At 43.2% G+C, this 14,484-nt stretch overlaps 2 protein-coding genes across 3 annotated transcripts in view; both read right to left on the reverse strand.

Annotated features, from left to right (window-relative positions):
• The window catches only part of LOC119653373 (xaa-Pro dipeptidase), a 370,526-nt gene that overhangs the window by 17,229 nt on the left and 338,813 nt on the right, over positions 1-14,484 (reverse strand). For both annotated transcript variants that reach the window (XM_038057917.1, XM_038057916.1), the window contains 2 exons: positions 10,414-10,475; positions 10,280-10,324 (listed from right to left, as the gene is read on the reverse strand). In XM_038057917.1, the coding sequence (XP_037913845.1) occupies positions 10,280-10,324; positions 10,414-10,475 (107 nt within the window). The remainder of the gene's footprint in view (positions 1-10,279; positions 10,325-10,413; positions 10,476-14,484) is intronic.
• On the reverse strand, positions 7,974-10,080 carry LOC119653371 (FAST kinase domain-containing protein 3, mitochondrial-like). Its single transcript, XM_038057913.1, has one exon. The coding sequence runs from the start codon at positions 9,983-9,985 to the stop codon at positions 8,039-8,041; it is 1,947 nt and encodes a 648-aa protein (XP_037913841.1). The 5' UTR covers positions 9,986-10,080; the 3' UTR covers positions 7,974-8,038.

Raw genomic sequence — 14,484 nt, forward strand, 5'->3', positions numbered from 1 at the left:
ATTTGAAATGCCAATAGTAATCCTCGCCTTCATTCCTGTTGCGTTCATCTCTCGGTCTTCTATAAATTTTGACGCGCCAAGTCCGGAATATAAGAAATTTCCTGCGCGGGAACGTGATAGCACGTCTTGAAGAGCACTTGAACAGAGCAGAGTTGGCGAAAAAACCCGGTGCTACTGTCTTCAGAACAATAGTTGCGTAATATTGCTGGCAGATCTGGACCGTCACTATTCGCCAATTACAAGCTTTACCCTTTTGGCTCTTCTTCAGCCACATGGGCATAAATCATGGCTACAAGCGCAGGAAAGTTATATTTTTTCCAGAAACACTTCAATTGCACAAAGGAGAAAGCCCACCTCCCGTTTTCATTTGATAAATATTCCCCTTGTCCCCACCTTGATCTACTTTTGACCCATAGGTATAGAAAACTTTTTCTGCCTTTCTCATTCACAAGCGGGGTCGGCTCGTCGTGATTGGTGCCGCCATTTGCTTCTATCAAAAGCCTGATTTGGATGCAATTGGGAGGCTTTCAAATCCCAATCCAGCGTATCAACCCACCGTGGTTTCGGCCGGTCTTTTGGTCGCTCACTATCGACTTCGATGTTCAAACCAATCTTGGCAAGCGAATTCTCATTGACGCGCATTACGTGACCATACCATCGAAGACGCCTTTCTTGCAGTTTTTCCATGATCGGTGCAACATCATAGATTTAAACGAGTTAGTCCACGAGCTGCTTTCATTGTATTGCTCTGAATATACCCTGTTTGGACTCACCTAGGAAACTCGTTTTTTTTTTTTGAAAATATTACTTCAATTATTGTTTTCAGATCGTTTTGTTTAACGTTTTTGCTCTACATTTTATAAATTAGTTATAAACATTTGCCTGTAATATTTTTGAATTTTTTTGTGGAAAAAGACGCAAAAATCAATTCAGCTGTTTTTCAATATGTTGGCCTCTGAATTTGATAATGGTCGCAATCATTGCCAAGCCTGCTGAAGATATTGCTATGAGTGAGATTCGCTGGTTGGAAGCAGTTTCCGCATCCGGCGATTGTGGTAGCCTTTCCATGAATTTAAGAATGTCTGCAGCTTCCTTTGATCTTAAATAGTTCATACACAGTTTTGATGTGTGTTTAGAATCGTTATTTCGCTGAAAAAAACCCTTTCCCTTTTAAATCGATCACAGTGGATCAGCGCTTTGCTGAAGCATCCGATGATAGTCTTCTTTCCGTATTTTCCCATCGATTTTCACCAAGGCGCCGACATACTGCCCCCGTCAAACTTTACTGTTGGCTTTAAACATTGAGATGCGTGTCATATTTTTCATCTGACTTTCTTCGGTAGTACTTTTGCTATTTGCTACCAAAAATGTCGAATTTGGACCCATTGGTCCATAACACCTTTTCCCATTCTCCAATGGACCCGTCATTATTGCCGGATCTTTCAATTTGCTCCTTTTTGTTAATAATACATCGTAGTTTTATTTGAATTTATTAAAAGTTCATGTTTGAAACGACAGCAGTTTTAAGTATTCATACAGCGGTGAGCCGATCAAAAGTGGCAATTGCACACTTCCTGAGTGCAGATAAACCCCGACTTCAATACACACCATTCGCTGCATTGGCATTGGATATATTCTCTTAACTAAAGTAACATCATCGGTGCATGAGTAATATCTGGCAGGATCACAAAGTTTCTAGAAAGAAATGCAATAAAGAGTATCCTAACTCCTAGGAAGCATATAGTACAGAGCCAGGCACACTAGCAAAATATTTCCTAGAAGTTGCTCTACACCCTCTTTCGATATTCCGGGGAAGATGCCATCCATGCCAGATGCCACTACTATTCTCAGTTCCTGTAGACGTTGTACATCCAAGGTAATTCGCCACTGTGAAATTTGTGACAGAACCATCTGGTTTTCAAGCAAAATCCAATTCTACCGACTCATCCCGTTTAAGATCCTTTTATAACCTTCAAATTTTTTCACCTCCCAGTCCCTCACAGTACCTTCTTCTTCTCGTTTCAAACTTTTCGTAAGTCTTTTATACTCACACTGGGAGTTCCTGTATTTTTGCAGTATTCATCACTTATATAAGCGCGGTTTAGAACTCCGGTTGACTTACAGTTCTTGATTAAACCAGGCAACTTTTTTACCGTATTTACCTCAAGTCACTCAAAGTCTTCTCTGTTTGTCGTAAGAGCCGACTAAAAGTGATAGAAATTTGTGAACTAGAAACATGCAAATTTTTAAACTTTACTACAACCGAAGCGTCAACAACGCCTCGGATAAGAACTGACCTCACGCCCAAGACCATTGACTATCGAAAATGGACTATCACTGGTTTCTGGAATCTGCCCACGCTCTTCGACAACGGTACCGAGGATCCTTCGAATGCGCGCGAAAATTCCAACTATATAAGCTACATAAGACATTATAGGCCTAAGCGAAGTAAGATGGTAGGGCTCTAGAGAGTACTCCTATCCCTCTTGCCGCAATGGCTTTTGCACTTTAGAAAGCCGAGTGGTAGTAGACACGAATCTAATGTAGGGTTGTTTCTGACGGCTAACGTAAAGTCCGCTCTTTTCATCTGGAAGCTGTTTTCTGACAGACTTTTGACTGCAAGTTTCCCGGCTAGGTTAAGGAGAATCTCAATACTATGCACCAACAGAGACTTTCGACATAGTGAAAAAGGGTGCTTTATACGAGTAATTACACGCAGTCCAGTCCAGTGATGAATGATCTGAATGCCAAGGTGGGATCTGACAACACCTTGCTCGGACATATGATGGGGAAGCAAGGTCTTGTGGACTGTAAGGATATTGGTGGGAAGTTCGTGGATTTCGAAAGTTCCACCGTTCCATCATTAGTGGCACATTGTCCAAGTACAAAACCTTCCATAAGGTCAGTTGGGTGCTAACTAACCGAAATCGTATGACCAATCAGATCGACCACTTTACAATCAGCAGCAGATATAGGCGTTGTCTCCTGGATGTGCTTAACAAGAGAGGCGCTGACATCAGCCTCGAAAGGGATCACCATCTGATGGGCGCTTACGATCACTTCTGTCTGCCCCGATCCGGTATAGTAAGGAAAAAAAAAGATTTCGCTCGACTCTTCCAGTTCATGGGAAGCTTATTCATTTTAGGAGCCGACTTTAACGCGAAAATGGACTCTGGCGATCTAGGTTAACAACATTCAGAGGCAGAGCATTATTTGAAGCAGGAAGAGCACAAAAGTGCAACTTCCCCTCCAACGGTAAGCCTACATACATATTGGCCGACTGACGTAACAAAAACGGCAGACATTATTGATTTTTTCCTAACTAAGGGGATCTCAGACGAATACATCCATGTTGTCAATAATGAAAATGTCCAATCACTCACCTGTTATGATGCTGGTCAGGGAATAGGTAAGTAGAAAAGACTACCTCCTCAGGCTTACTAATAGACAAACAAAGTGGGCAGTATTGAAAAAGCATATCCAAGAAAACGTTTGCATAAATGACCAAATCAACACTGCTTATCAACTCGAGGAAGAAATCGATATCTTAACGACGAGGATACAACAGGCGGCTTGGATAAGCACCCCTATTCATCATGGACTGAATAAAAACTAATTGCAGAGAAACGTAGAGGAAAAGGAAAAATACCCTGAACTTTCTGACAAACAACCTTATTAACAAATATTGAAACGAGTCCTTCATCATATATATCTCAAATCTTACAACACAAAAAAACACAGGCTACTCTCTTTGGAAGGCCACGAGAAACCTAAGAAAACCCAGACAACAAACTCCACCTATCAAACAGGAAAACGGGCAATGGGTTCGTTCCGCACAGGATAAGGTAGATCTCTTTGCGAAGCATCTAGAAAGTACCTTCCAGCCTCTAGATATACAAGCGTCTACATGTTTAACCCCAGTCAGAAAAGTGGACCATTGCCCAATACGGCGTGTAAAACTAAATGAGCTGAGGGCAGAAATTAAAGCAAATGTGCTTCCTAATAAAGCTATGAACTTATTACAGGCACAATACTAAAAGAATTGCCAGAAAAGAGTCTGGTCAAATTATTACAAATAATTAATGAAGCTTTCAAATTGAAATACGTTCTCGACAATACAAGTTGTCGAAGCTATAGCGATCCCCAAACCAGGGAAGGAGCCAAGTAGAGTCGGATCGTATCGACCAATATCGCTACTCCTTAGTACAGCCAAGCTATTTGAAAGACTTCTCCTTGAAAGACTGAGGCAAATCACTGCGGATCGAAATCTAATAGCACCTCACCAATTTAGTTCTTGCGAAAAGCATTCCAAAATCCACAAACATGCGCAGGATTACGAATCCGATAAAAAATGCAATGGAAAAAAGCAGGTGTGCTTAGTCGTTTTCCTTGATGTCGTGGCATCAAAGTCTGTTGTATAAATTGCATAGGAACCCCCAGAAGAATTTTTCGATATCTTGAAATCATATGCATCAGAGCGCCTATTCAGAGTGAAATAAGAAGGGACCTACAATGTCTTGGGCCCAACACTGTTTCTCCTGCCAAGCTGTGAAGAAGCCAAAATAGCGATATTTACGGACGACACTGTTATCCTTACCATGTGTAAAACTATGGAAGAAGTAAAAATAAAATTACAAACAGCTATTGACAATATTGTGGAACGGAACAAGAAATGGAAAATAAAATTAAAAGAAAGCAAATCAAAGGGTAGTATAGATCCCAGGGCGACACGTGTATTGGTACCCACGATGAAGCATAAAACCTGGGAAACGCTTGTTGAACCAACACCAACAGCTCTACTACCAAACCCTATCTCCACCTTCACGTGGTGACAACTGAGAGCTTTTTCTTAACGAAAAGCTACAGACAGAGAAGGATGAAGGCGAGTCTCCCGCGCCTAAAAACGGGACGAAAGGTACTAACTGGTCCTCCAGGTTGGGGGTTGGGTGGGGCTGACAACCCTACACGGAAAACCGATATTAAGAAACCACAACAAGAACCACGAACTGGACGGATTACACAACGACGAACCCGACAATGGCAAACGAATAACGATTTGCGCATTTTCTCATGAAACGTGCGCTCCCTGTACAGAGATCAAGCTAATGGGCAGCTAGCCGACACCCTGTCCCAATATAGGGCTGATGTAACAGCGTTGCAGGAGATGCGTTGGACAGGGACCGGTTTCCTGGAGAAGAGTCACTACACCATATATTATAGTGGCCATCCAGTAAGCCATGTGCTCGGAGTAGGTTTCTTAGTCATCCAAAAAATGAAAACTGCTGTTATCGGCTTTGAAAACATAAGCGAACGGCTATGCACTCTACACTTGCGAGGCAAATTTAGAAATATAAGCCTTATCAACGTTTACACCCCTACAGAGGAGACTGCAGAGTCGGAGAAGGATACTTTCTACGAGGCAGTAGAACGAACCCTCGAAGTCTGTCCCAGATATGATATCAAAATCATACTTGGGGATTTTAACAGCCAAGTAGGGACGGAACCCGTATTCAGACGATAAGTTGGCTCCCATAGCTTACATTAAAATACAAATCATAACGGACTGCGGATTATTCAATTAGCAGTGTCACACAAAATGGTTGTTCAAAGTATTTGGTTTGCGCGGAAACCGGTCCACAAACAAACGTGGGCTTCTCCAGGCGGGACCACTTTCAACCAAATTGACCCCGTGTTGATCGAACGCCGCCACCTCTCAGCCTTGATGAATGTCAGAACACAGAGGGGGGCCAATATAGACTCGGATTGTTATCTCGTTGGCATGGTGCTCCGAGCCCGAATAACAACACCCTCTGACAATCAGGTAAGAGTTAACACTGAAGCCATCCACAACACAGCCCTCCGCAACATTTACAAGAGGGAAATGGATGCGAAATAACCACAGTCAACAGAGATCCTGGAGATGAAGCATCAATAAATGATCTTCACAATCACCTGAAGAACGTTATCATAAATACGGCCACAAATATACTTGACCCCAGCCGCAAAAAGATTCGGAACGGCTGGTTTGACGATGAATGTAAGCTAGCAAGGACTTATAAACATCGATGCTGATTCTGCCGAGACAAAGAGGGAAGTCTGATTTCCGATAGAATGGGCATATTGGAGCGATGGGGTTGGTACTTTGATGAATTACTGAACAATCAGAATTGGAGGTCCCGCCAACTGAAAACGACGGGCAAATACTACCACTACCAAGTGTAGAAGAAACAATCCATGCAATTCTTCGGCTTAAAAGCCATAAGTCACCAGGAGCCAATGGAATTACAGCCGAATTGGTTACATATGGAGGCGACCAATTACACCAAGTGTAATAGAGTTATCACGTTGCTGAGTACCATCTATAAGATATTCTCCGCTATCTTGCTAGACCGGATAGCCCCATACGCCCAGAACATCATTGGCCCATACCAAAGAAGTTTCACTCCAGGCAAATCAGTAACAGATCAGATTTTCTCTCTGGAGCAAGCGATGGAAAAACTGTTGGAATATGGACATCAGTTGCACCATCTATTTATCGACTTTCAAGCCGCCTATGATAGCATAGCCCGGGAAAACTGTACACGGCCATGAGAGAATTCGGTATCCCGACGAAATGGATAAGACTGACTACACTAACCTAGACCATTCAACATCAACAACGGTCTACGACAAGGGGATGCCCTATCATGCGTCCTTTTTAACCTGGCCCTGGTGTGTGTGATCCGTGATGCTGAGGTAAATGCGAGAGACACCATCCCCTTTAAGTCCCCCCAACTACTAGCCTATGCTGACGATATCGACATCATGGAAAGAACAACCCGAGACGTACAAACTGCTTTCATCCAGATCAGGCAGCGCGAGACCTTGGGCCGTACATCAATGAAGGCAAGATGAAATATATGGTGACAATGACAGCACCAACCAACTAACAACATCAAATCGCACTGGTCAACTGTTGGCTGCTTTTTAGAGAAGAATCCTTCAAAGAATCTTTGGGATGGACGATTCCTTAGCTTACATAACCACGAAATGTATGAGCGATATCATGACTGTCTGATTGTGGATAAAATCTGGCTGAACAGGTTGCGGTGGACGGGTCACCTAATCCGTATGAATGACGATGATCCCACCCGCAAAGCTCATTAAGGGCAATATCTATGGTAGAAAAAGAAGACGAGACAGACCTTGTCTGAAACGCCAGACAGCTTCTAGGGATATCAAATTGGTGGACCTCGATGCAAAACCGAGATGTCTAGAGTTCCTTATTAAGGCAGGCCTAGACCGGATACCGGTTGTTACGCCGTTGATGATGATAAAGCGACACAATGAAAAACCAAAACATTTGTGCCTACATTACACAGATCAGACAAAAAACGTAAAATGAACATAACTGCAATAAATTGGCATAGCAAGAAAAATGAACGGGTTCTAATTGAACACCAACCAAATTCGGACTTCAATTTCAATGTTATCTAGCCATTACAGCTTTAAGATAATAATGCATTGAATTGGAACGTCTTTGAATCATTTGGCTTGAAAGAGGGGATGTTATACTCCTTCCTGCGGGAATGGAGTTCGAAATTAAACTCTACTGGTGTGACATGAAAGAACCGCCACTTCGAGGGACCATTGTGTGCCACGATTTTTCATCGGGGAACCGCCTTCCCCCTGTTCCTGTTCAAAATTCAACCGTTACCCCCCACAGTCCTGCTAAATTTCGTGATAATAGTTTCAACCTTGAAAGCAGGACATAATTCTCCTGAATTCCATTCACTAATTGAAAATCCGATGAATAACCAATTAGGTTGCAAATATCGCCTACATACGTCAGTTTTTGCAAATAAAATTTCATTATCACGAAAAAATTATTTACACAAAAAATAATTCATGTATTCAAAAGTGGACGTCGTTCAACTCGAGTGAAATATGATGCAATCTTTCGAAATTACAGAGCAAAGATAATAAGATTTCAATAAAAACAATTTTATTTCAAATACATTTCTAAACACTTTTCTCATCCTTAAAGCTAAATCAGGTCCTACCCACTCACTTCGTAGGGCAAAGCGTCCAAAGCATTTTTCATCCTCTCAACTAAGTACGCCTTCAGCATCTTCGGATGAATCCGCAACTTCATCAATTTGTCGTAGTTCAATGTGACAACCTTAATCCCTAGACACCGCAAGTGTCGTATTCGCATCATCTGAGGTCCGATCAGGAATTCGCCCGTAGAGTCAAAGTATTCGGGCAGATGTACAAGGACAGCGACATAGACATTGCGATCGCTTCTCACACTGTAGGACCAAAAGTTCCCAATGCCGGGCGGATGGATTAGAGCGTCGATTATGTACAGCGAATTCACTGGGAGTTTCCCGACTATCACGCTCGTGGTAAGGTTCTCGTAGCCGCCCGCTAGCTCCTCCAGGTGTTCGATGATGCCGTGAATGACTCGTTTTATGCGACCGTCCTGCCAGATGGATTTTGCTACATGGTCCCTTGGCAGAAGGGGTCCAGTGTAGGTTTGGCACTCAAGGGTTAGTGATGCGTCTATGAGCTTCAAATCGCTTCGGACTTTGCTGAGACCCTGGGTGGGAGTTGTAGAGTGCATGAGGTCGAGGAAGTAGGGATTAAAGACGGAGGAAACAAAATTGAGCGGGAACATTTGGATGTAGCAACAACTGAGGAAGACCTTGATCAACTCCATTGGTTGGATTTTAATGAAGTTGTCCTTCAGGTAGGTTTCTACGGTTTGCCAGAATTTTATGCTGTTTACCGGTTGGTAATGGAAATAGCCAAAAGGCTCGATCATGGACGTCACCAGAGACGGGTCAAGGCGGTCGGCATTTGCGATCACGTACTCACTCGACCCGTTCAAGATGTGATGATTACGAATCCGAAACCGCATGCAGTGATTGAGGATTGTGGCAATCAACGACTGCGATTTCACGCGGATCCCTTTTGCTTTCATATAACGTTCGAGGGCCTTTTCAATTTGATTATTTGAAAAGTCTAAGGTTGTGAAGGCGCCAACGATGCCCTCCAACTGAGCCTCACTTACAGCATGGATGTTGGTATTTAGCCATCGGGAGAAGGAGTGCATCGTGCGGAAAGGAGAACTATTGCACGCAGAAAGCGCTTCCAAGCATTCCGATACTGCCTCTGGAGTCATATTCCACCACAAGTGAGGGATCTCACGCTCAATTACGCCCAATACAAGTCTGCGACTTACTTTCAGCTTGGGCAGCACTTTGAAGATGAATTTGATATTTTGGTCATCGATTAGCTTCTCATTATCAGCGATTCCAGTCCAGAATTTCTCAGCCGCCTCCTGTTGTTTGCAGTCCACAAATCGCTCAATGCATTCACAGATCTCGACAACAGTGAGAATTCCGTCTGAGTTTCGTACCAGGAGCTCATCGCAGAAGCGTTGCACTGTCTTTTGCAGGTCTAGGAATTTCTTCAGCAACTCCATGAAATCAAGGAGCATTTTAGGATCGCCATTTCGCAGGATACATTCGATTATCTTATCGAAGACGGCACTACTGTTTTCCAGGTTCTTCAGTCCAATCAGGGTCTCGTTTCGAACGAGTCTATCGAAAGCGTACGCCGCAATTTCCGGACACAGATCTTTCTCGGGTATTTGATTGATTATGCTGAGAATCCCCGTCGACGTGAGGCAGTTGTCCAAGTGCTCAATCACTTCCTGTGGCCTCGTCGAGACCTCCACTGCTGCACACAAATCCGGTTCTGTTTCAGCGTCCCGATTGAGGATTGTTGCGATTTCGTCCTTTTTAATTTTGCGGAAAATTGCCGGCAGCTCTTGGATGTCGCTTCCTTGTTGGACAAGTATCGAAGTGTGACCCAAAGTGGATTTCGATGTGTTGTTATCATCGCCTGTCCCATAGCGGCGGGCAATCGCACATTGTACAGTTGGCGTTACATAACTAAGCACAGAGTTTTGAACTCGACGGAGAATACATCGCGACATAATTCCGATGGCAAACTGCAATGGAGCAAAACATTACGAGCTGTTTTCCATGGTTATGAAACACTCACTCCACCGTAAGAAACGTCAAACTGGACAGAACGCGTTATCATAAAACTAACAGTGGAGGGTAAACAGCTGATTGAAAGAACGAATGTTTGCGCAGAAAATAAACGAAAATGGTTCGTGTAGTAGATGGTATAAGTTCAAATAAAAGATTTACAATTTCATTTTATCATTATTTAAATCTAACGTAATTTAGATTATGCAGAATGTTGTTAAATAGGAAAGACTTACCATTCGGTAATAATAGGGTACAGGATGTCAACGTTCTGTACAAATCTGCGAAGAAATAGAAATAGAAGAGGGCTTTCATTTCACTACTAGATGTCGCCGAGGCTTAATTAAATTTGAATCCAACCGTTACTTACTTTTCAATTCCATCGAAAGAAGCTGGTTTTGCTTGGAGCCCACTGTCGGTGTTCGTGCCACTCTGGAAGATAAGAATTTAATTTGGTTAATTATTGGAAGATTGCGTTTTAGAATCGATTATACATTTTGTATGCAAACCTCCTTGACGGCGTGAGCAATGGATTTTTTGAATTTATTTAAAACTGAAAAGCTGGCAAGTTATTAATAGATTACTAAATATCTATCAAGTTGTTCTGGAGGCGTTAAATGATGTATGGCTGCTCAGAATGCACCAGACGATTGACATGAGATCAAACTAGCCCCGAACCACAAGAAGTGTAAATCTCAAAAGGATCTCAAAAACTTGAGGCCGATCTCCCTCCTCAACATTTTCTCCGAGTTAACAAATGCAACGGTCAAATCCAGGCTTGCCCTAGCTCTAACGAACTTCGCCTGCTACTAGAGAAATGTTTTGCTTACAGGAAACTCAGGTCCACTTACTCATGTCTCAATAGCAAGTCTTCAGCCATAGTAAAGAGCCACAAAAACATGTTCTTGGCCTATCCCTGGATAACAGCAACGCCTATGAAAGGGTGATCCTGTCATTACTCATAGGAATCATGGCTGTCATGCATCTTCCCCCTGAGATCATCCTATGGATATGGAACATCATGCGCAAAAGGAAGTTAACCATGCAGGGCCATCATGTCTTGATAAAGAGCATCTTTAAAGTTTATACGATCTCTCTTCACAAGAAATGCTCCCATATGCCAAAGACTTCCTAATTATAGTCTCAGAAACATTCTACGACTACAAGCAGATCTCTTCAAAAGTCAGTGTAGCTTCCTAAAACTTCCCGTCAACCAGAAGTCATGGACGATTGTTTTCTCGGATCGATGTTTTTAGGCTCAACATTAACGTCTGTCAATGTCTATCTTGAGCATAAAAAGTCAATCACCTTCCTGGGAAGAATCACCTTTGCCTCTTTAGTATTTAAATGCACCTCGGATAAGACTGTGAAGGCGACCACAGTCCTAAATTTTTCCAACGGGGAATCTAAATACAGTGCAAGGATCTCGATGAAGCGACACCTAAAGAAGAAATATGCACTGTGTTGAAAAAACGATTTACGTTGGAGGAGTTGAAAGAAGAATCCATCGTGAGCTTGAGAGAAGCCTATGGTAATACTCAAACAGTCAGAATGCCAATGCCAAATGTAGCGAAGTCCAAGGGTGATTGCCGGTGACTTCAACGTTTGGACCCTCGAGAGGGGGAAGCAGGAAGAGTAGCGCAGGTGAGCTTTGTCAGCACTACACTGGTACATGATATGTCCTGACACTTTAGTGAGGACTACACTCACAGCAAATACCACACAATCATTGAATCTTTGAATTAAAAAGATATAAAAATATGGCAGGGAAACAGCATACTTAAAGCCGAAAAGGGCATCAGCTGGTTTGCAACACTGGATGAGAAAAGTTTCTTGGAAGTGTGGCGAGACCAACCTTAGTAGGTTGGGAGTCCCACGAAAAGAGCAATCCACGTAATATAGTGCTTCTCCAAGGCATGTGACGCGTCTATGCTAAGGAATGCACATCCCTAAGTAGCAGACCCAATTAATGGTGAAATAGTGGCCAGCCTTCGATCAGCCTGGTATCGAGCCAGATGAATCGATCAGGGACAAAAGGAGAATGCCTACAAGGAAGCCCGCAAAGACCTCAAGTTTGCCATCCAGCAGAGCAAGAGGGAGTGTTTTAAGGAGCTCTGCTCAGAAAGGTCGTAAGCTCCTGGGAGACCGCCTATAGAATTGTAATGGGAAAGCTTAGAGGGCAGTCAACCCCACGTGCTCTGCTCTCTTGTAACAACAAAGATACAAACATTGACGGCGTACCAAACAGAGTCCTTAAACGCGTAATATCCAGACTTGATATGTTCGCTGAGCATGTCCGAGGCGATATTTCCTACCGCAGTACTTAGGCTGATATCGATGATGGACCCCAGAAGTACGTTGCACTACATGTCGAGAGTGTTGCTTCTAAGACTTCAGACCGCAAATTTCTGTGAGAAAAAGAAGAAAGCATTATCTTTTTGAGGCTTTCGCCCAGTTAGATGTCGTACTGACTTTTGTTAGTCCTTCATTAGCACGTAATATGTCCTGGAAAGTCAATCATCTCCGACCTGAAGAACAAGCCAAACGATTGGGCACCTATGCGTCTCAGAATGAGTAGCACCTCAGGCTGTTCTGAGAAAGCAATTGACGAGCGAACATTTTTGGAGGTGAAAGAAAAGGAAGAGTCTAGAGGAGACAATGGGATGAACAGCTGGACCGGGAAGCCTAATTGGGGAAATACTTGCATGGCAAGAGAACTAGAATGATGGGGCGGATGTGGTACAGGTAGAGAGGCATAGAGCATGCGAGGAAAGCACTGCTGCGAATGCAATCGATCGACAAAGGACCACAGAAGTGACAAAATCGAAGAACAATGGGCTGAAAGAAAACCACTGACGAAGGCAATTTCAACATTCACTGGACCTGTTCAAGAAGTACTTCAGGACCAAGAGAAGAATCTCATGAATTTTAAAATTCCATCAAATGCAAAAGATGACGAAATATAAAGCTAAAGGAAACTCAATAAATACTACAGGCGAAGCAGTGCGTAGAAAGAGGAACCCAGCCAGGGTTGTCTTTCATGCAGCTTGGGATAAAAATAGTCAAGCTGTCCTAATTTATTAAGAAACACAATGTTCCCCACCACACCCTCCAAATACCATTATAACAAGTCAGAATACCAAACACTGGACGCTTCGGTCATAAAAGTTTTGTGTTCATCTCGTGTAAAAAATTTCCAATGCACGTCTTTCCATTCGTACACAGCTAAAAATTCAAAATATTCCTTAATATACCCAACTCCACTGTTCATATGAGTTCACTTATGGTGATAAGATCATACACGTCTTAGATTGCGATAAATTCACGTGAAGAGACCTGAAACCGAGCCTAAGAAAGGAGAAATCTCAGGCGGTCGCGGGTGGAGGCAGGAACCAGGAGACCCGCTGTTAGCTATGCTAATGGGGTAAAGAGCATTCCACTGGTCATACTGCTGAACTTCCGGAGCTAATACTGACTGGTGAGGAGCAGGAAATAATTTACCTCATCGTCATGAAGATATATGAGAGGTGGAATAAGGAGCTTCTGTCCATCGGCATACGCTTTGGACCCGGTTTTACTGGAGGATACGGCGCACTGGCACTATAGACCCTAAACTGCCATGATGGAAGGGCACAAAACTGTCGGCATGTGTTGTCGATGGATATACCAGGGGCACACATGGTGCCGGTCCACCTTCCCAAAGCTGCAGCGATTGAGACGGAGAAGCTTCTATGCCTCCTCTCCACTCAAAACATGGATCTCTACACATGGTAATGTAGAGTTTTCAAAAGCAAGGAGGAGGACCGATCCCTGGAGGCAATCCCATCGAAATTAGTTGTTGGACCGGCGAAATTCTGCACTTCTTCTTGGTGGCGATGCCAACGCCCACCATAAGATCTGGGGAAGCAATGATATTAATTGAAGAAGAGAGTACCTTCTGGAATTCATCCTCAGTAATAAGTTAGGAATACGTAATGTAGGGAACATACCAACGTTCTTGACCAGCCCCATAAAAGAGATACTAATCATAACTCTAGGGAATACTCTGATGAGCGGCTTGGTCAAGAGTTGGAGGCTGTCGGATGAGCTTTCTATGTCGGAACACAGAATAATCAGATTCGACATTGAGGGCAAATCCAAAGTAAATAGAATAACAAGGAATCCCAAGAGAAGAGACTGGGACTGCTACACAGAACACCTGAGTGACAACATGATATCAAGAGCGAAATAGAGCTAGAAAGAGTGGTGGAAGATCTCAATAGAATCGTCATTAACGCATATGAAGCCGACTGTCCGGCTAAGACAGTCAAGTTATCAAAGGACGTACTCTGGTGAAGCAGGAACCTGGCCACAATGAGAAAGAAGGTGCGAAAACTCTTCAACCGGGCGAAACAAACTGGAATTGGCAGAGATACAAATGGGCAGAACGGCGTATAGCAAC

The sequence above is a fragment of the Hermetia illucens genome, chromosome 4 (genome assembly GCF_905115235.1).
Source record: "Hermetia illucens chromosome 4, iHerIll2.2.curated.20191125, whole genome shotgun sequence".
NCBI classification, from domain to species: Eukaryota; Metazoa; Arthropoda; class Insecta; order Diptera; family Stratiomyidae; genus Hermetia; species Hermetia illucens.

Coding starts and splice junctions, on each gene's coding strand:
- LOC119653371 (XM_038057913.1), bottom strand. CDS start 9,985: ATGTCGCGATGTATTCTCCGTCGAGTTCAAAACTCTGTGCTTAGTTAT.